Source organism: Gobio gobio (assembly GCF_949357685.1).
Source record: "Gobio gobio genome assembly, chromosome: 25".
Lineage (NCBI taxonomy): Eukaryota > Metazoa > Chordata > Actinopteri > Cypriniformes > Gobionidae > Gobio > Gobio gobio.
Window position 1 is genome coordinate 3647158 of NC_137121.1, and position 20595 is coordinate 3667752.

At 31.4% G+C, this 20595-nt stretch overlaps 1 protein-coding gene across 3 annotated transcripts in view; it reads right to left on the bottom strand.

Moving 5' to 3' along the window:
* The window catches only part of spg11 (SPG11 vesicle trafficking associated, spatacsin), a 96600-nt gene that overhangs the window by 20836 nt on the left and 55169 nt on the right, over positions 1–20595 (bottom strand). For all 3 annotated transcript variants that reach the window (XM_079810167.1, XM_079810166.1, XM_079810165.1), the window contains exons 25-29: positions 19277–19549; positions 17028–17228; positions 13483–13590; positions 13211–13379; positions 891–1105 (exon numbers count right to left, since the gene is read on the bottom strand). In XM_079810167.1, coding sequence (XP_079666293.1) covers positions 891–1105; positions 13211–13379; positions 13483–13590; positions 17028–17228; positions 19277–19549 — 966 coding nt within the window. The remainder of the gene's footprint in view (positions 1–890; positions 1106–13210; positions 13380–13482; positions 13591–17027; positions 17229–19276; positions 19550–20595) is intronic.

Genomic DNA, 20595 nt, shown 5'->3' on the forward strand with positions numbered 1-20595 from the left:
AAACAAACAAAATAATAATAAAATTTCAATTTTTCACAGTAAAATAAAATGTAACATTTAAGGAAAATGTAAAAACTAATAATAAATAACAATTATCATTATTATTATTACTATTAAAATGAAACAAAATAATATCACCTAAAAATATAACTGTAAAATAAAAATATCTAATATTTAATAATAAATAATAATTGATATTATTAAAAAAAACTAATAAAATAGTACCATTGTAATATTTCACAGTAAAATACAAAATCTAATATTTAAGAAAAATTTAAATAATAACAACAAGATTAATAAATAATAATAATTATGATTACTAAAAAAAAAATCAAAACATAATATCTCAAAGCAAAATAAAAATCTAACATTTAATAAAAATGTAAATAATAATAATTATTATTTTATTTAATAGTAATTTATGGCTGTCTTAATTTCTTCATTTTCAAACATGAAACTATCAAGCTTTTATTTTGGCAGAAAACTGTACTATATATTCACATAATTAAAAAAAAAACATTTGCTACAATAAAGTCGTATTGTGATATCACAATTTATCATGCAGCCCTAGATAATTATATAAATTATGATGTGAATTAGGTCAGAATAGAGAATAGAATTCATATTTCACTCAAACACAGGGAGATTCTTAGTGCAGATGCAGAAAAATGAAAAGCAAATAATGCACATTGATTGACTTTCTTCTGTGTATTTAATTATTCTGGTCTCGTGCAGAGAATTATGGGTAATGTAGTTTGTTTGCACAATCCTATTACCTATCCTATTTTATGGCAAGCTTTATTGCTTCTTCTTTAAGAGTACATAAAACCTTCTTTAAGAGACTAAAACACGGGTTACAGCAGATTTGTGATGGCGTGATGGCCACTCGCCTCATTTATGATCAGGCAGTCGATGGGCAGCTCTGCTAACTGTGCGACTCTGCGTGCCTGCGTGAAGAGCCCGAGGTCCTGCAGCTCGTCCATCATCCTCCGGCTCTCCCTCTGCAGGCCAGCGCTGGAATAATCCTCCAGAAGACACGCTGACAGCGGCACAGGTGTATCGGCCAACACCTGGCTCAGCTGACTCAGCTTCTTAAAGTCCAGACCTGCAGAATAAAAACACTCTTTTCTTACTTTCCCCAAACTTTTCAATGGTAGTGTATCAGTTTCCACAAAAATACAAACTGTTTCCACATTGATAATAATAAGAAATGTGTCTTGAGCATCAAATCATCATATGAGAATGATTTCTGAAGGGTCATGAGACACTGAAGACTGGAGTGATGATGCTGATGAATTCAGCTTTGATCTCAGGAATAAATTACATTTTACTATATATTCACATAGAAAACAGTTGTTTAAAATTCTAATAATATTTCACAAAATTATACATTTTACTATAAAAAGGTAATTGTGACGTTTTTCCTCACAATTGTTAGTTTCTCTCTCTCTCTCTCTCAAAAAAAGTCAAAATTGTGATATAAAATGAAAATTCTCACAAATCTTACTTTTCTCCCAATTCCAAGTTAAACTTAGAATTGAGAGAAAAAAGTCAGAATTTAGAGTTATAAACTTAGAATTGTGAGGAAAAGTCAGAATTTAGAGTTATAAATTTAGAATTGTGAGAAAAAGTCCGAATTTAGAGTTATAAATTTAGAATTGAGAGAAAAGTCAGGATTTAGAGTTATAACCTTAGAATTGTGAGAAAAAAAAGTCAGGATTTAGAGTTATAAACTTAGAATTGAGAAAAAAAAGTCAGGATTTAGAGTTATAAACTCAGAATTGTGAGAAAAAGTCTGAATTTAGAGTTATAAACTCAGAATTGTGAGAAAAAGTCCGAATTTAGAGTTATAAACTTAGAATTGAGAGAAAAAAGTCAGAATTTAGAGTTATAAACTTAGAATTGAGAGAAAAAGTCAGAATTTAGAGTTATAAACTTAGAATTGAGAAAAAAAAGTCAGGATTTAGAGTTATAAACTCAGAATTGTGAGAAAAAGTCCGAATTTAGAGTTATAAATTTAGAATTGTGAGAAAAAGTCAGAATTTAGAGTTATAAACTTAGAATTGTGAGAAAAAAGTCAGAATTTAGAGTTATAACCTCAAAATTGAGAGAAAAAGTCAGAATTTAGAGTTATAAACTTAGAATTGTGAGGAAAAGTCAGAATTTAGAGTTATAAACTTAGAATTGTGAGAAAAAAGTCAGAATTTAGAGTTATAACCTCAGAATTGAGAGAAAAAGTCAGAATTTAGAGTTATAAACTTAGAATTGAGAGAAAAAGTCAGGATTTAGAGTTATAAACTCAGAATTGTGAGAAAAAGTCAGAATTTAGAGTTATAAACTTAGAATTGTGAGAAAAAGTCAGAATTTAGAGTTATAAACTTAGAATTGAGAAAAAAAAGTCAGGATTTAGAGTTATAAACTCAGAATTGTGAGAAAAAGTCAGAATTTAGAGTTATAAACTTAGAATTGTGAGAAAAAAGTCAGAATTTAGAGTTATAACCTCAGAATTGAGAGAAAAAGTCAGAATTTAGAGTTATAAACTTAGAATTGTGAGGAAAAGTCAGAATTTAGAGTTATAAACTTAGAATTGAGAGAAAAAGTCAGAATTTAGAGTTATAAACTTAGAATTGTGAGAAAAAAGTCAGAATTTAGAGTTATAACCTCAGAATTGAGAGAAAAAGTCAGAATTTAGAGTTATAAACTTAGAATTGTGAGGAAAAGTCAGAAATTAAAGTTATAAACTTAGAATTGAGAAAAAAAAGTCAGGATTTAGAGTTATAAACTCAGAATTGTGAGAAAAAGTCCGAATTTAGAGTTATAAATTTAGAATTGTGAGAAAAAGTCTGAATTTAGAGTTATAAACTCAGAATTGTGAGAAAAAGTCCGAATTTAGAGTTATAAACTTAGAATTGTGAGAAAAAAGTCAGAATTTAGAGTTATAACCTCAGAATTGAGAGAAAAAGTCAGAATTTAGAATTATAAACTTAGAATTGTGAGGAAAAGTCAGAATTTAGAGTTATAAACTTAGAATTGAGAGAAAAAGTCAGAATTTAGAGTTATAAACTTAGAATTGTGAGGAAAAGTCAGAATTTAGAGTTATAAACTTAGAATTGTGAGGAAAAGTCAGAATTTAGAGTTATAACCTCAGAATTGAGAGAAAAAGTCAGAATTTAGAGTTATAACCTCAGAATTGAGAGAAAAAAGTCAGAATTTAGAGTTATAACCTCAGAATTGAGAGAAAAAGTCAGAATTTAGAGTTATAACCTTAGAATTGTGAGGAAAAGTCAGAATTTAGAGTTATAACCTTAGAATTGAGAGAAAAAGTCAGAATTTAGAGTTATAAACTTAGAATTGTGAGGAAAAGTCAGAATTTAGAGTTATAAACTTAGAATTGAGAGAAAAAGTCAGAATTTAGAGTTATAACCTCAGAATTGAGAGAAAAAGTCAGAATTTAGAGTTATAACCTTAGAATTGAGAGAAAAAGTCAGAATTTAGAGTTATAAACTTAGAATTGTGAGGAAAAGTCAGAATTTAGAGTTATAAACTTAGAATTGAGAGAAAAAGTCAGAATTTAGAGTTATAAATTTAGAATTGTGAGAAAAAGTCCGAATTTAGAGTTATAACCTCCGAATTGAGAGAAAAAGTCAGAATTTAGAGTTATAACCTCAGAATTGAGAGAAAAAGTCAGAATTTAGAGTTATAACCTCAGAATTGAGAGAAAAAAGTCAGAATTTAGAGTTATAACCTCAGAATTGAGAGAAAAAGTCAGAATTTAGAGTTATAAACTTAGAATTGTGAGGAAAAGTCAGAACTTAGAGTTATAAACTTAGAATTGTGAGGAAAAGTCAGAATTTAGAGTTATAAACTTAGAATTGAGAGAAAAAGTCAGAATTTAGAGTTATAAATTTAGAATTGTGAGAAAAAGTCCGAATTTAGAGTTATAAACTTAGAATTGTGAGAAAAAAGTCAGAATTTAGAGTTATAAACTCAGAATTGAGAGAAAAAGTCAGAATTTAGAGTTATAAACTTAGAATTGAGAGAAAAAGTCAAAATTTAGAGTTATAAATTTAGAATTGTGAGAAAAAGTCAGAATTTGGAGTTATAAACTTAGAATTGTGAGAAAAAAGTCCGAATTTAGAGTTATAACCTCAGAATTGAGAGAAAAAGTCAGAATTTAGAGTTATAAACTTAGAATTGTGAGGAACAGTCAGAATTTAGAGTTATAAACTTAGAATTGTGGAAAAAAAGTCAGAATTTAGAGTTATAAACTCAGAATTGAGAGAAAAAAGCCAGAATTTAGAGTTATAAACTTAGAATTGTGAGGAAAAGTCAGAATTTAGAGTTATAAACTTAGAATTGAGAGAAAAAAGTCACAATTTAGAGTTATAAACTCAGAATTGAGAGAAAAAGTCAGAATTTAGAGTTATAAACTTAGAATTGAGAGAAAAAGTCAGAATTTAGAGTTATAAACTTAGAATTGAGAGAAAAAAGTCAGAATTTAGAGTTATAAACTTAGAATTGAGAGAAAAAAGTCAGAATTTAGAGTTATAAACTTAGAATTGAGAGAAAAAGTCAGAATTTAGAGTTATAAACTCAGAATTGTGAGAAAAAGTCCGAATTTAGAGTTATAAACTTAGAATTGAGAGAAAAAAGTCAGAATTTAGAGTTATAAACTTAGAATTGAGAGAAAAAGTCAGAATTTAGAGTTATAAACTTAGAATTGAGAAAAAAAAGTCAGGATTTAGAGTTATAAACTCAGAATTGTGAGAAAAAGTCAGAATTTAGAGTTATAAACTTAGAATTGTGAGAAAAAAGTCAGAATTTAGAGTTATAACCTCAGAATTGAGAGAAAAAGTCAGAATTTAGAGTTATAAACTTAGAATTGTGAGGAAAAGTCAGAATTTAGAGTTATAAACTTAGAATTGAGAAAAAAAAGTCAGGATTTAGAGTTATAAACTCAGAATTGTGAGAAAAAGTCAGAATTTAGAGTTATAAACTTAGAATTGTGAGAAAAAAGTCAGAATTTAGAGTTATAACCTCAGAATTGAGAGAAAAAGTCAGAATTTAGAGTTATAAACTTAGAATTGTGAGGAAAAGTCAGAATTTAGAGTTATAAACTTAGAATTGAGAAAAAAAAGTCAGGATTTAGAGTTATAAACTCAGAATTGTGAGAAAAAGTCAGAATTTAGAGTTATAAACTTAGAATTGTGAGAAAAAAGTCAGAATTTAGAGTTATAACCTCCGAATTGAGAGAAAAAGTCAGAATTTAGAGTTATAACCTCAGAATTGAGAGAAAAAGTCAGAATTTAGAGTTATAACCTCAGAATTGAGAGAAAAAAGTCAGAATTTAGAGTTATAACCTCAGAATTGAGAGAAAAAGTCAGAATTTAGAGTTATAAACTTAGAATTGTGAGGAAAAGTCAGAACTTAGAGTTATAAACTTAGAATTGTGAGGAAAAGTCAGAGTTATAAACTTAGAATTGAGAGAAAAAGTCAGAATTTAGAGTTATAAATTTAGAATTGTGAGAAAAAGTCCGAATTTAGAGTTATAAACTTAGAATTGTGAGAAAAAAGTCAGAATTTAGAGTTATAAACTCAGAATTGAGAGAAAAAGTCAGAATTTAGAGTTATAAACTTAGAATTGAGAGAAAAAGTCAAAATTTAGAGTTATAAATTTAGAATTGTGAGAAAAAGTCAGAATTTGGAGTTATAAACTTAGAATTGTGAGAAAAAAGTCCGAATTTAGAGTTATAACCTCAGAATTGAGAGAAAAAGTCAGAATTTAGAGTTATAAACTTAGAATTGTGAGGAACAGTCAGAATTTAGAGTTATAAACTTAGAATTGTGGAAAAAAAGTCAGAATTTAGAGTTATAAACTCAGAATTGAGAGAAAAAAGCCAGAATTTAGAGTTATAAACTTAGAATTGTGAGGAAAAGTCAGAATTTAGAGTTATAAACTTAGAATTGAGAGAAAAAAGTCACAATTTAGAGTTATAAACTCAGAATTGAGAGAAAAAGTCAGAATTTAGAGTTATAAACCTAGAATTGAGAGAAAAAGTCAGAATTTAGAGTTATAAACTTAGAATTGAGAGAAAAAAGTCAGAATTTAGAGTTATAAACTTAGAATTGAGAGAAAAAAGTCAGAATTTAGAGTTATAAACTTAGAATTGAGAGAAAAAGTCAGAATTTAGAGTTATAAACTCAGAATTGTGAGAAAAAGTCCGAATTTAGAGTTATAAACTTAGAATTGAGAGAAAAAAGTCAGAATTTAGAGTTATAAACTTAGAATTGAGAGAAAAAGTCAGAATTTAGAGTTATAAACTTAGAATTGAGAAAAAAAAGTCAGGATTTAGAGTTATAAACTCAGAATTGTGAGAAAAAGTCAGAATTTAGAGTTATAAACTTAGAATTGTGAGAAAAAAGTCAGAATTTAGAGTTATAACCTCAGAATTGAGAGAAAAAGTCAGAATTTAGAGTTATAAACTTAGAATTGTGAGGAAAAGTCAGAATTTAGAGTTATAAACTTAGAATTGAGAAAAAAAAGTCAGGATTTAGAGTTATAAACTCAGAATTGTGAGGAAAAAGTCAGAATTTAGAGTTATAAACTTAGAATTGTGAGAAAAAAGTCAGAATTTAGAGTTATAACCTCAGAATTGAGAGAAAAAGTCAGAATTTAGAGTTATAAACTTAGAATTGTGAGGAAAAGTCAGAATTTAGAGTTATAAACTTAGAATTGAGAAAAAAAAGTCAGGATTTAGAGTTATAAACTCAGAATTGTGAGAAAAAGTCAGAATTTAGAGTTATAAACTTAGAATTGTGAGAAAAAAGTCAGAATTTAGAGTTATAACTCAGAATTGAGAGAAAAAGTCAGAATTTAGAGTTATAAACTTAGAATTGTGAGGAAAAGTCAGAAATTAAAGTTATAAACTTAGAATTGAGAAAAAAAAGTCAGGATTTAGAGTTATAAACTCAGAATTGTGAGAAAAAGTCCGAATTTAGAGTTATAAATTTAGAATTGTGAGAAAAAGTCTGAATTTAGAGTTATAAACTCAGAATTGTGAGAAAAAGTCCGAATTTAGAGTTATAAACTTAGAATTGTGAGAAAAAAGTCAGAATTTAGAGTTATAACCTCAGAATTGAGAGAAAAAGTCAGAATTTAGAGTTATAAACTTAGAATTGTGAGGAAAAGTCAGAATTTAGAGTTATAAACTTAGAATTGAGAGAAAAAGTCAGAATTTAGAGTTATAAACTTAGAATTGTGAGGAAAAGTCAGAATTTAGAGTTATAACCTCAGAATTGAGAGAAAAAGTCAGAATTTAGAGTTATAACCTCAGAATTGAGAGAAAAAAGTCAGAATTTAGAGTTATAACCTCAGAATTGAGAGAAAAAGTCAGAATTTAGAGTTATAACCTCAGAATTGAGAGAAAAAGTCAGAATTTAGAGTTATAACCTCAGAATTGAGAGAAAAAGTCAGAATTTAGAGTTATAACCTCAGAATTGAGAGAAAAAAGTCAGAATTTAGAGTTATAACCTTAGAATTGTGAGGAAAAGTCAGAATTTAGAGTTATAACCTTAGAATTGAGAGAAAAAGTCAGAATTTAGAGTTATAAACTTAGAATTGTGAGGAAAAGTCAGAATTTAGAGTTATAAACTTAGAATTGAGAGAAAAAGTCAGAATTTAGAGTTATAACCTCAGAATTGAGAGAAAAAGTCAGAATTTAGAGTTATAACCTTAGAATTGAGAGAAAAAGTCAGAATTTAGAGTTATAAACTTAGAATTGTGAGGAAAAGTCAGAATTTAGAGTTATAAACTTAGAATTGAGAGAAAAAGTCAGAATTTAGAGTTATAAATTTAGAATTGTGAGAAAAAGTCCGAATTTAGAGTTATAACCTCCGAATTGAGAGAAAAAGTCAGAATTTAGAGTTATAACCTCAGAATTGAGAGAAAAAGTCAGAATTTAGAGTTATAACCTCAGAATTGAGAGAAAAAAGTCAGAATTTAGAGTTATAACCTCAGAATTGAGAGAAAAAGTCAGAATTTAGAGTTATAAACTTAGAATTGTGAGGAAAAGTCAGAACTTAGAGTTATAAACTTAGAATTGTGAGGAAAAGTCAGAATTTAGAGTTATAAACTTAGAATTGAGAGAAAAAGTCAGAATTTAGAGTTATAAATTTAGAATTGTGAGAAAAAGTCCGAATTTAGAGTTATAAACTTAGAATTGTGAGAAAAAAGTCAGAATTTAGAGTTATAAACTCAGAATTGAGAGAAAAAGTCAGAATTTAGAGTTATAAACTTAGAATTGAGAGAAAAAGTCAAAATTTAGAGTTATAAATTTAGAATTGTGAGAAAAAGTCAGAATTTGGAGTTATAAACTTAGAATTGTGAGAAAAAAGTCCGAATTTAGAGTTATAACCTCAGAATTGAGAGAAAAAGTCAGAATTTAGAGTTATAAACTTAGAATTGTGAGGAACAGTCAGAATTTAGAGTTATAAACTTAGAATTGTGGAAAAAAAGTCAGAATTTAGAGTTATAAACTCAGAATTGAGAGAAAAAAGCCAGAATTTAGAGTTATAAACTTAGAATTGTGAGGAAAAGTCAGAATTTAGAGTTATAAACTTAGAATTGAGAGAAAAAAGTCACAATTTAGAGTTATAAACTCAGAATTGAGAGAAAAAGTCAGAATTTAGAGTTATAAACTTAGAATTGAGAGAAAAAGTCAGAATTTAGAGTTATAAACTTAGAATTGAGAGAAAAAAGTCAGAATTTAGAGTTATAAACTTAGAATTGAGAGAAAAAAGTCAGAATTTAGAGTTATAAACTTAGAATTGAGAGAAAAAGTCAGAATTTAGAGTTATAAACTCAGAATTGAGAGAAAAAGTCAGAATTTAGAGTTTTAAACTTAGAATTGAGAGAAAAAAGTCAGAATTTAGAGTTATAAACTCAGAATTGAGAGAAAAAGTCAGAATTTAGAGTTATAAACTTAGAATTGTGAGGAACAGTCAGAATTTAGAGTTATAAACTTAGAATTGTGGAAAAAAAGTCAGAATTTAGAGTTATAAACTTAGAATTGTGAGAAAAAAGTCAGAATTTAGAGTTATAAACTCAGAATTGAGAGAAAAAGTCAGAATTTAGAGTTATAAACTTAGAATTGAGAGAAAAAAGTCAGAATTTAGAGTTATAAACTCAGAATTGAGAGAAAAAGTCAGAATTTAGAGTTATAAACTTAGAATTGTGAGGAACAGTCAGAATTTAGAGTTATAAACTTAGAATTGTGGAAAAAAAGTCAGAATTTAGAGTTATAAACTTAGAATTGAGAGAAAAAGTCAGAATTTAGAGTTATAAATTTAGAATTGAGAGAAAAAGTCAGAATTTAGAGTTATAAACTTAGAATTGAGAGAAAAAAGTCAGAATTTAGAGTTATAAACTTAGAATTGTGAGGAACAGTCAGAATTTAGAGTTATAAACTTAGAATTGTGGAAAAAAAGTCAGAATTTAGAGTTATAAACTTAGAATTGTGAGAAAAAAGTCAGAATTTAGAGTTATAAACTCAGAATTGAGAGAAAAAGTCAGAATTTAGAGTTATAAACTTAGAATTGAGAGAAAAAAGTCAGAATTTAGAGTTATAAACTCAGAATTGAGAGAAAAAGTCAGAATTTAGAGTTATAAACTTAGAATTGTGAGGAACAGTCAGAATTTAGAGTTATAAACTTAGAATTGTGGAAAAAAAGTCAGAATTTAGAGTTATAAACTTAGAATTGAGAGAAAAAGTCAGAATTTAGAGTTATAAATTTAGAATTGAGAGAAAAAGTCAGAATTTAGAGTTATAAACTTAGAATTGAGAGAAAAAAGTCAGAATTTAGAGTTATAAACTCAGAATTGAGAGAAAAAGTCAGAATTTAGAGTTATAAACTTAGAATTGAGAGAAAAAGTCAGAATTTAGAGTTATAAACTTAGAATTGAGAGAAAAAAGTCAGAATTTAGAGTTATAAACTTAGAATTGAGAGAAAAAAGTCAGAATTTAGAGTTATAAACTTAGAATTGAGAGAAAAAAGTCAGAATTTAGAGTTATAAACTTAGAATTGAGAGAAAAAAGTCAGAAATTAAAGTTATAAACTTAGAATTGAGAGAAAAAAGTCAGAATATAGAGTTATAAACTCAGAATTGAGAGAAAAAGTCAGAATTTAGAGTTATAAATTTAGAATTGTGAGAAAAAGTCAGAATTTAGAGTTATAAACTCAGAATTGAGAGAAAAAGTCAGAATTTAGAGTTTTAAACTTAGAATTGAGAGAAAAAAGTCAGAATATAGAGTTATAAACTCAGAATTGAGAGAAAAAGTCAGAATTTAGAGTTATAAATTTAGAATTGTGAGAAAAAGTCAGAATTTAGAGTTATAAACTCAGAATTGAGAGAAAAAGTCAGAATTTAGAGTTTTAAACTTAGAATTGAGAGAAAAAAGTCAGAATATAGAGTTATAAACTCAGAATTGAGAGAAAAAGTCAGAATTTAGAGTTATAACCTTAGAATTGTGAGAAAAAAAAGTCAGGATTTAGAGTTATAAACTCAGAATTGTGAGAAAAAGTCAGAATTTAGAGTTATAAACTTAGAATTGAGAGAAAAGTCAGGATTTAGAGTTATAAACTTAGAATTGAGAGAAAAAAAGTCAGAATTTAGAGTTATAAACTTAGAATTGAGAGAAAAAAGTCAGAATTTAGAGTTATAAACTTAGAATTGAGAGAAAAAAGTCAGAATTTAGAGTTATAAACTTAGAATTGAGAGAAAAAAGTCAGAATTTAGAGTTATAAACTTAGAATTGTGAGAAAAGTCAGGATTTAGAGTTATAAACTTAGAATTGAGAGAAAAAAAGTCAGAATTTAGAGTTATAAACTTAGAATTGAGAGAAAAAAGTCAGAATTTAGAGTTATAAATTTAGAATTGTGAGGAAAAGTCAGAATTTAGAGTTATAAACTTGAAAACAAGCTTCCATACCAAAAAAGACTTCCTTCATGTAAATGAATGGCCAAAAATGCCAAAAATGCCCCCTTAAATATTCCACACTTGATTATATGAACCCTTGTGACCAGTGTTGGGGAAAGTTACTTTGAAAAGTAATGCATTACAATATTGCGTTACGCCCTTAAAAAGTAACTAATTGAGTAACTTAGTTACTTTTTAAGAAAAGTAATGCGTTACGTTACTTTTGCGTTACTTTTTCTCACCTGGGCTGGGCTTGTTTTTGTTTTTGTTTTGTTTTTATAACAAAAAAGTTCTATTTTTGTGCAACGGTAAAGACCTCTTCATACCAAAATTGAAATAATAAGCCCCAGACTGAGGTAAAAATGCAGATTCCCGCATGAACACTAGAGGGCGCAGCTCTGGATAATGAGAGAATAGGACGCAGGAGAAAAAAGTTACACCAATAAAAACTAAAAATCTAGTAATTTTCATCATCAAAAATGCCGATACCGATTTTTTTTTCATCAGCCTTAGCCGATGACGATACGGGCTGCCGCTTTTCTTGAGCCGATATTTGGAGCCGATACTGCTTTTGCTCCCTCAATTTAAATCATAAAAATGACACAATGATCATGATGATAATTTAAAATTTACAATTTAAAAAAGGAACATTTATTGAACTAAAAAAAACTATATTTAACAAATAGTAAAAACAGGTGAGGTAGAACAAGAAAAAAAAAAGAGTTCAGTGGTGAAAATAAATTCTGAAAATAAATATTTAAGCATAAATAAAATAATTACACTATTGCACACAGTATCAACAAGCAAGCAGCATAATAAAGTGCACACTGACTGCACTATACTTCATTTAAAACTATTTACAACCTAGTCATTTAATGGTTACACTCTAAAAAATGCTGGGTTAAAAATAACCCAAGTTGGGTTGAATATGGACTAACGCAGCAGTTGGGTTGTTTTGACCCAGCGGTTGGGTTAAATGTTTGCTTAAAACAACCAAATTGATGGGTTAGTCCATATTCAACCCAACTTGGGTTATTTTTAACCCAGCATTGTTTAGAGTGTAGGTGCACTTCACTTAATCTCTTGTAGAGCAACACCAGCGGCAATTCAGGAAAAAATCTCCCAATGCTCCACGTGAAACTTCAGTCTTTCCACCTTTTACCATCGTGTCAATTCTCAATTGATTTTGATTAAAGGGTTAGTTCACCCAAAAATGTAAATTCTGTCATTAATGACTGAGCCTCATGTCGTTGGACACCCGTCAGACCTCCGTTCATCTTCAGACACAAATGAAGATATTTTAGTGTAAATCTGATGCTCTGAAAGGCCTCCATTGGCTCAATTTACACTCTCAAGACCCTTAAAAGACACTAAAGACGTCGTTACAAAGTCCATCTCACTACAGTGGTTCTACAATAACTTTATGAATCAGCGATAATAGTTTTTGTGCGCAAAAAAACCCTAAATAACGACTTAAATAGTGATGACGATTTCAAAACACGGCATCATGAAGCTTCGAAGCGTTATGAATCAGTGAGTCGATTCATGATTCGGATCGCGTGTCAAACTGCCAAACTGCTGAAATTTAGCGATTCAAACTGCTGAATCGACTCACTGATTCATAACGCTTCAAACCGCTGAATCGACTCACTGATTCATAACGATCCAAACCGCTGAATCGACTCACTGATTCATAACGCTTCGAAGCTTCATGAGGCCGTGTTTTGAAATCGTCATCACTATATAAGTCGTTATTTAGGGTTTTTTGCGCACAAAAACTATTGTCGCCGATTCATAAAGTTGTTGTAGAACCACTGTAGTGAGATGGACTTTGTAACTTTAGTCTTTAGTGTCTTTTAAGGGTCTTGAGAGTGTAAAGTGCATTGAGCCAATGGAGGCCTTTCAGAGCATCAGATTTACACTAAAATATCTTCATTTGTGTCTGAAGATGAACGGAGGTCTGACGGGTGTCCAACCACATGAGGGTGAGGAATTAATGACAGAATTTTCATTTTTGGTGAACTAACCCTTTAATATGCGCGAGGGAGAGCAAGACAGTTTGAAGACGGTGAGAGCTGCCCTGTGGACGCCTGTTTGTAAATAATGCAGGGAAAAAAATATCGGAGAACGCAGCAGCCTCATATCGGCCGATACACGTAAAAATATCGGCCTAACACTAGTTCCGACGCCCATGTGTTTCCCCCAACACTGGTTGTGACTGTGGTGAAAACTGACCGTTGGATTTGAGCAGGCGCTCCATGTCCACCAGCAGCTGGAGCAGCCGCCGCAGCTCATACTGAGTCCTGCTCTGCTTCAGGAGCGTCAGAAGCAGGGCCGAGGCCTGAGACTCCACCCACTGGACCGGCAGAACATCTGAACTCAACACCACACTGCTGCTCCGCAACTACACACACACACACACACACACACACACACACACACACAAGCGTTAGCAGACACACGAGCGGCCCAGGAGAAAGAGAGCTGAGTGAGGCGGGCGAGCTTACATTGAGGAGGCACTTCTGGAACTCCAGCAGTTTGTCTTTGGCGCGCTGATAGTCTTTGTAGTCGGAGCAGAACTCATACATATTCAGCATGTAAATGAGCGGAGACTCCTGCCACACAAATTACATTTCAGAAACAACACTGCCATTCAGAATCAACACTAGGGCTGCACGAGTTGGGGAAAATATCTAATTGCGATTATTCTGGTTAAAGGGGTCATAGAATGACATTTTTGTACAAGTTAATATGATTCTTTAGTGTCTAAATGAAAAGTTTGTAATATACTTTAATTAAAAATTCTCATTAGTATTGTAAGAAAACACTCATTTTACCTGGTCAAAACCAGCTCAGTTTTCAGCAAGTCATTTCAGTGTATGTGACTTTAAATGATAATGAGCTTTGCTGACCCCGCCCCCTCTGCTCTGTGGGGCGTTCGGTTCGACCCGACACAACACCACAACACACGTGGAGTGTTGCCTTGACAACATTTGAGGGTATATTTTCGAGAAATAATGGCAACGGGAGTCTCTGAGGACACATCTGAGCAACCTTATCATTTTGAACCGGAGTCGGACCAGGAACAGATGACGAACGTTTCTGAATGGTTGGTTAACGTCATGTCACTTTGATCTATCTTTGTACTGGCAGAGTAGTGTAGTTGCTGTGTTTACTGATGTGTTAGTTCATTGACAGATTGATGTTATGTTATAAGATTTTTTTTTTACATTACTTCTTAATCAGTAACAGACACCGTTATAAACCATGTACAAAAGTAAGCTTAGTGTAGTGTTACCACGTTAACTTTATCACCCGAGTACACAGTTTGTAATAAACATAACGCGTTGTTCATTATAAACGTGGGATTATGAATTATATTGAGAACGTCATACACAGAAAGCATGCCGTAATGTAACTTACCCTGTAAACTTTAGCCTCATTCATCGTGAAGCGTGCAAGTGATTTGCAAAGATTAATATAAAGGTTAATAAAACGTTACACTCACTTCTTCCTGAGGTGCAGCAGGAACACGATCCTTTTTTCAAGAGCAGCTTATTAGCAAAACCTGCTTTATACTGACGCTCGTTTATAAAGCAGTCTGCTGAGAAATGATTGCGCAAACATTGACGTTGATCGGGGGGAATATTCCCTTCTAAAACAAAACTCAGCAGCCTCTGGGTCTTCAGTGGTTCGGATTTAGGAACATCAAAATGACTGCTGTGTTCGTTATTACACCCAACAACACAACACCACAATCGCTTAGACGCCATTCTGCTGCAGAGTATCAACAATGGCGGACTGATGACCGCTCGCTCAGGGTCTGTGTTGAAACGCTGCTGTCAATCAACAATCTTGGGAGGGGCTTAACACCGTGTAACGTTTGAGACAGGGGTAACTTTGAGACAGGGGAAAATATATAAGGAGATTAAAAAAAAACACTGGATGTATTTTCATCATTATAGGATGGTTGTGTACAGGCACTGCCAACACACATTTCCGTATAATCAACTTGTAAAAGTGCATGTACCATTCTATGACCCCTTTAAGATTGCGATTTAAAATGCGATTATTATTTATTTATTTTTACAAATGAAAAGTGTGTATATAACATTTTGTGTTTATATATGAAATGTGACTAATAAAATGATTATTATTATTGCTAAATAAAAATAAGAAAAATTACTATTACACTAACATTCATTAAAAAAAAAAAATTAAGAATAAATATAACAGTATAATAATAATATTTGACAGAAAACTAAAAATTATGGGTTACCTGTTAATTTGCAGACAGCCTATGGCTAAAAATCATTAGAAAGGTCTAAGGATTTACTGTAAAAAAAACAATTACTATTATACGAATCTGTGCTTTTTATCTGTGATATCAATTTCTTAAAGTCTATGTCTTTAATATGAAATTTGAGCCTCTTATGCATCCACTGTGGGGATTAAAACTCCTGTACATGAAGAAAAACATATGGATTGTCATATACATTTATTTAGAGAGAAGTTTTATTTTTCTTATTTTCTACCCAATAGTGTAATTCATACTGGAGGCCAGAGGGCGCCCTCGAGCACAAACGGCACATTTGCGCCAGAGAAGTAATCGTTTGTTTTCAGGAAATCCTTAAAGGGTTAGTTCACCCAAAAATGTAAATTCTGTCATTAATGACTGACCCTCATGTGGTTGGACACCCGTCAGACCTCCGTTCATCTTCAGACACAAATGAAGATATTTTAGTGTAAATCTGATGCTCTGAAAGGCCTCCATTGGCTCAACTTTACACTCTCAAGACCCTTAAAAGACACTAAAGACTAAAGTTACAAAGTCCATCTCACTACAGTGGCTCTACAATAACTTTATGAATCGGCGATAATAGTTTTTGTGCGCAAAAAAACCCTAAATAACGACTTATATAGTGATGACGATTTCAAAACACGGCATCATGAAGCTTCGAAGCGTTATGAATCAGTGAGTCGATTCAGCAGTTTGAAGCGTTATGAATCAGTGAGTCGATTCAGCAGTTTGAAGCGTTATGAATCAGTGAGTCGATTCAGCAGTTTGAAGCGTTATGAATCAGTGAGTCGATTCAGCAGTTTGAAGCGTTATGAATCAGTGAGTCGATTCAGCAGTTTGAATCGCCAAATTTCAGCAGTTTGACACGCGATCCGAATCATGAATCGACTCACTGATTCATAACGCTTCGAAGCTTCATGAGGCCGTGTTTTGAAATCGTCATCACTATATAAGTCGTTATTTAGGGTTTTTTTGCGCACAAAAACTATTCTCGCCGATTCATAAAGTTATTGTAGAGTCACTGTAGTGAGATGGACTTTGTAACGACGTCTTTAGTGTCTTTTAAGGGTCTTGAGAGTGTAAAGTGCCATTGAGCCAATGGAGGCCTATCTGAAGCCTTTCAGAGCATCAGATTTACACTAAAATATCTTCATTTGTGTCTGAAGATGAACGGAGGTCTGACGGGTGTCCAACCACATGAGGGTGAGGAATTAATGACAGAATTTACATTTTTGGGTGAACGAACCCTTTAATGTGACGCTCGCGCTGTATGCTGAATAAAATGAATATAGAAACGCTTTGACTGATTAAACATGAAGATAATACTTCTGTGATATGGTGTATTGAGTTCTCCAAGCCTTCTCGGCTATTTTCATAATAATAAAGTATGCAGTGCTGATTGACATTCTGTGATAAGAAGCCACATCTGCTCGACTGACGATATATAGAGAGTTAAAACCTGTTATTAAACGTTTATTTGGTTGGACAACAGGTTAATGAACGCTTCGCATTACGTTACTAGTTTGTGTTACTCAAACTCTAGTGCTTTCAGACGGAGCAGCGTTTCCTGATCTCAGATCAGCTCTTCACACACACGCTGGGCCTTTATTTATTTCATTAAAATCGCAGCCTTTGCGCTTTCATAATCGCACATAAGCCAAATCGCGATTGCAGTTCGATTTCGATTAATCGTGCAGCCCTAATCAACACTTTCATATTCAATCAGTCTCGTCCAATCAGAGCGTCTCTTACCCTCTGGAACAGCTGGAAGCCACGAATCAGAGGCCTGATCTTGCTCCTGCACAGGAGGATCTTCCACAAGATGGAGAGGTCATGGAGGTTCCACACGTGATGGGCGGGGCTCTCGTTGATGTGGGCGGTGGCTTCCTGAGTGACATCATCATCGACAGATGTCAGGATCCACACGCAGAGGCACTGCAGCAGCTCCGCGCCCTGTCAATCAAATCACACACACAAATCATTTTCGTCAACAACCTTTTTTCACTGACGAGAACAAGACGATAATTAAATAAAAACTAGTGTTGGATGACAAAAACTATGATGAAAATCAACTGTCATTTTCGTCAACAAAAAAACGGTTAATCAATAACACACATTTATGCCAGGCAATTGTTTATGAACTAATGCTGATGAATAATGACAATGTTTACTTTACGATGTTTATATAGTAATATGTTTTAGACGGTTGTAACAACGCATATTTTATCTCCTGAACTTGAATGAGCTCCTGCAACTGCAATAGTAAGGCACACATTTCAAAATAAGAGTCCCAGTGTATTTCAAGCTTGTTTATAATTAAAAGTCATGCATTATATATTCGTTTTTACTCACACAATAAACTGTATTTAATTTAATCCCCATTTAATTCATAGTCAGGAGGAAAGAGCAGTATTTGACACATATTCAATAAAGTATCAGGGTTATAATAGTTCACTAAAACCATTAAAAACTTCATTACTGAAATTTAAAAAATAAATAAATAAACTTATTTGAAGCTTTAGCTTAACCTGATATGGCCTACTGACTAAAACAGAAATACAGAGTTATAAAAACTATATGTTTTTGTTTTTATAGGCTGCATGTCCTGTGTTTTTTCATGGTTGTTTTAGCTGTGTGTTTTGTGTATTTATCATTTGCCAGTAATGTTTTTTAGATATGTTTTGTGTTGTTACTAATTATGTATATTAGTGTCATATTTTTGCTCTTTTAACATCTTGGCCAGGGGACTACAGATGAAAAATAGCCTTTTGGCTAATTCTGGCTTTTTTACTCATGTTTGTTCATGTGTTTTTATGAAATTGCATTGTCCCCTTACAAATAAATTAATCTGAAAAAAAAAAAGATATATATATATAGATGTTTTTAAAAAAGTGAATTGAGCTCTTTCGTGTATGTTTAATGTCAAAAACAAAATGATGTCAGAATGTCAGTTCAAATGACAGTCGGTTATGTAACGCTTAATTGCTTAAAGGGTTAGTTCACCCAAAAATGTAAATTCTGTCATTAATTCCTCACCCTCATGTGGTTGGACACCCGTCAGACCTCCGTTCATCTTCAGACACAAATGAAGATATTTTAGTGTAAATCTGATGCTCTGAAAGGCCTCCATTGGCTCAACTTTACACTCTCAAGACCCTTAAAAGACACTAAAGACTAAAGTTACAAAGTCCATCTCACTACAGCGGCTCTACAATAACTATGAATCGGCGACAATAGTTTTTGTGCGCAAAAAAACCCTAAATAACGACTTATATAGTGATGACGATTTCAAAACACGGCCTCATGAAGCTTCGAAGCGTTATGAATCAGTGAGTCGATTCAGCAGTTTGAAGCGTTATGAATCAGTGAGTCGATTCAGCAGTTTGAATCGCCAAATTTCAGCAGTTTGGCACGCGATCCGAATCATGATTCGACTCAGTGATTCATAACGCTTCGAAGCTTCATGATGCCGTGTTTTGAAATCGTCATCACTATATAAGTCGTTATTTAGGGTTTTTTTGCGCACAAAAACTATTGTCGCCGATTCATAAAGTTATTGTAGAGCCGCTGTAGTGAGATGGACTTTGTAACTTTAGTCTTTAGTGCCTTTTAAGGGTCTTGAGAGTGTAAATTGAGCCAATGGAGGCCTTTCAGAGCATCAGATTTACACTAAAATATCTTCATTTGTGTCTGAAGATGAACGGAGGTCTGACGGGTGTCCAACCACATGAGGGTGAGGAATTAATGACAGAATTTACATTTTTGGGTGAACTAACCCTTTAATGTATTACAATTTAACTAAACTCATTAGATTTTAGGAGACTAAAACTATTGTAGATTTAGTCGACTAAAATCTTATGATATTTAGTCGCCTAAAACTAGACAAAAACTAAAAACAATTCAGGTGACTAAAATATGACTAAAACTAAATGGCTTTTTAGTCAAAAGACTACGACTAAAACTAATCAAAATCTGCTGTTGAAATGAAGACTGGCTCACACCTGGTGACAGGCCGCCAGCACGGAGAGAGGAGGAGAGCGCTGCAGGACGGCCTCAGACAGCAGGAACCTCCAGGGCCTGGGCTTCTCCTGGCTCTGCAGCAGCACCTGGAACAGCTCTCTGGGGGGATCGGGGCTCTCGGCTCGGGGAAGAGCGCTCAGCACACGCCCCGGGCCCTCTGGAGCCTGATGGGAGCTCGGCGGATGAAGATCTTGGAACGCGAGGGAAATGTGGGACTGCAGAGCTGGACTGAACCCAGCAGCCAGAGATCTCACCTGGACAAACCCCACAGAAATAATCAGATTTACAATTTATATATATAAAATCCCATTAAAAATGTTTAATAAATTTTTTTTAAAAATACTAACTATTTTTCCATATTTTAATAAATTAAAACAAAATAGGACAAAAACATTTTAATCTCATAAAAAATGGTTTTAATATTTTCCTAATATTTGAATATAATAAAAAACACAATCCCATTCAAATGTTTTAATATTTTTTCTATTTAAAAATGTAAAAAAAATATTTAAATCCCATTACATTTAAAAAAAAATATTTTTCTATTAATACAAATAATAAAAAAACATAAAAAATAATTTCAATCCCATTAAAATGTTTTCATATGTTCTATTAATACAATCAATAAAAAATAAAAAATAAACATTTCAATCCCATAAAACTAATTTTACAATATTTTTTCCATTTTGAATAAACAAAAATATAAAAATAAACATTAATAAAAAAACAAAACATTATCATTAAAATCTTTAAAAGGTTAAAAAGTTTAGATTTTTTTTTAACCATATTTTACTATACTAAAAAAACATTTTAAATCTCATAAAAAATGGTTTTAATATTTTCCTAATATTTTAATATAATAAAAAGCACAATCCCATAATTTTTTTTAATATATTTTCCTAATATTTTAATATAATAAAAAGCAAAATCCCATTCAGATGTTTTAATATTTTTTCTATTTAAAAATAAAAAACACATTTCAATCCCATTCAATTTTTTTAAAATATTTTTCTATTAATACAAATAATAAAAAAACATTTAAATCCCATAAAAAAACTATATTTTTCCATTTTGAATAAAAAAAAACACTCCACTTTAATCTTATTTAATGTTTTTGTCTTCTATTCATATATTAATAAAATTAAAAAAACAAGAAAAGCATTTCAGTCCCATTAAAAATGTTTTAATCTTTTTAAAAAGGAAAAAAACAACATTTGAATCCCATTAAATACGTTGGAATCTTTTTAATATATTTGAATAAAAAAAAAAACTCACAACAAACAGGAAAAACAAGACAAAT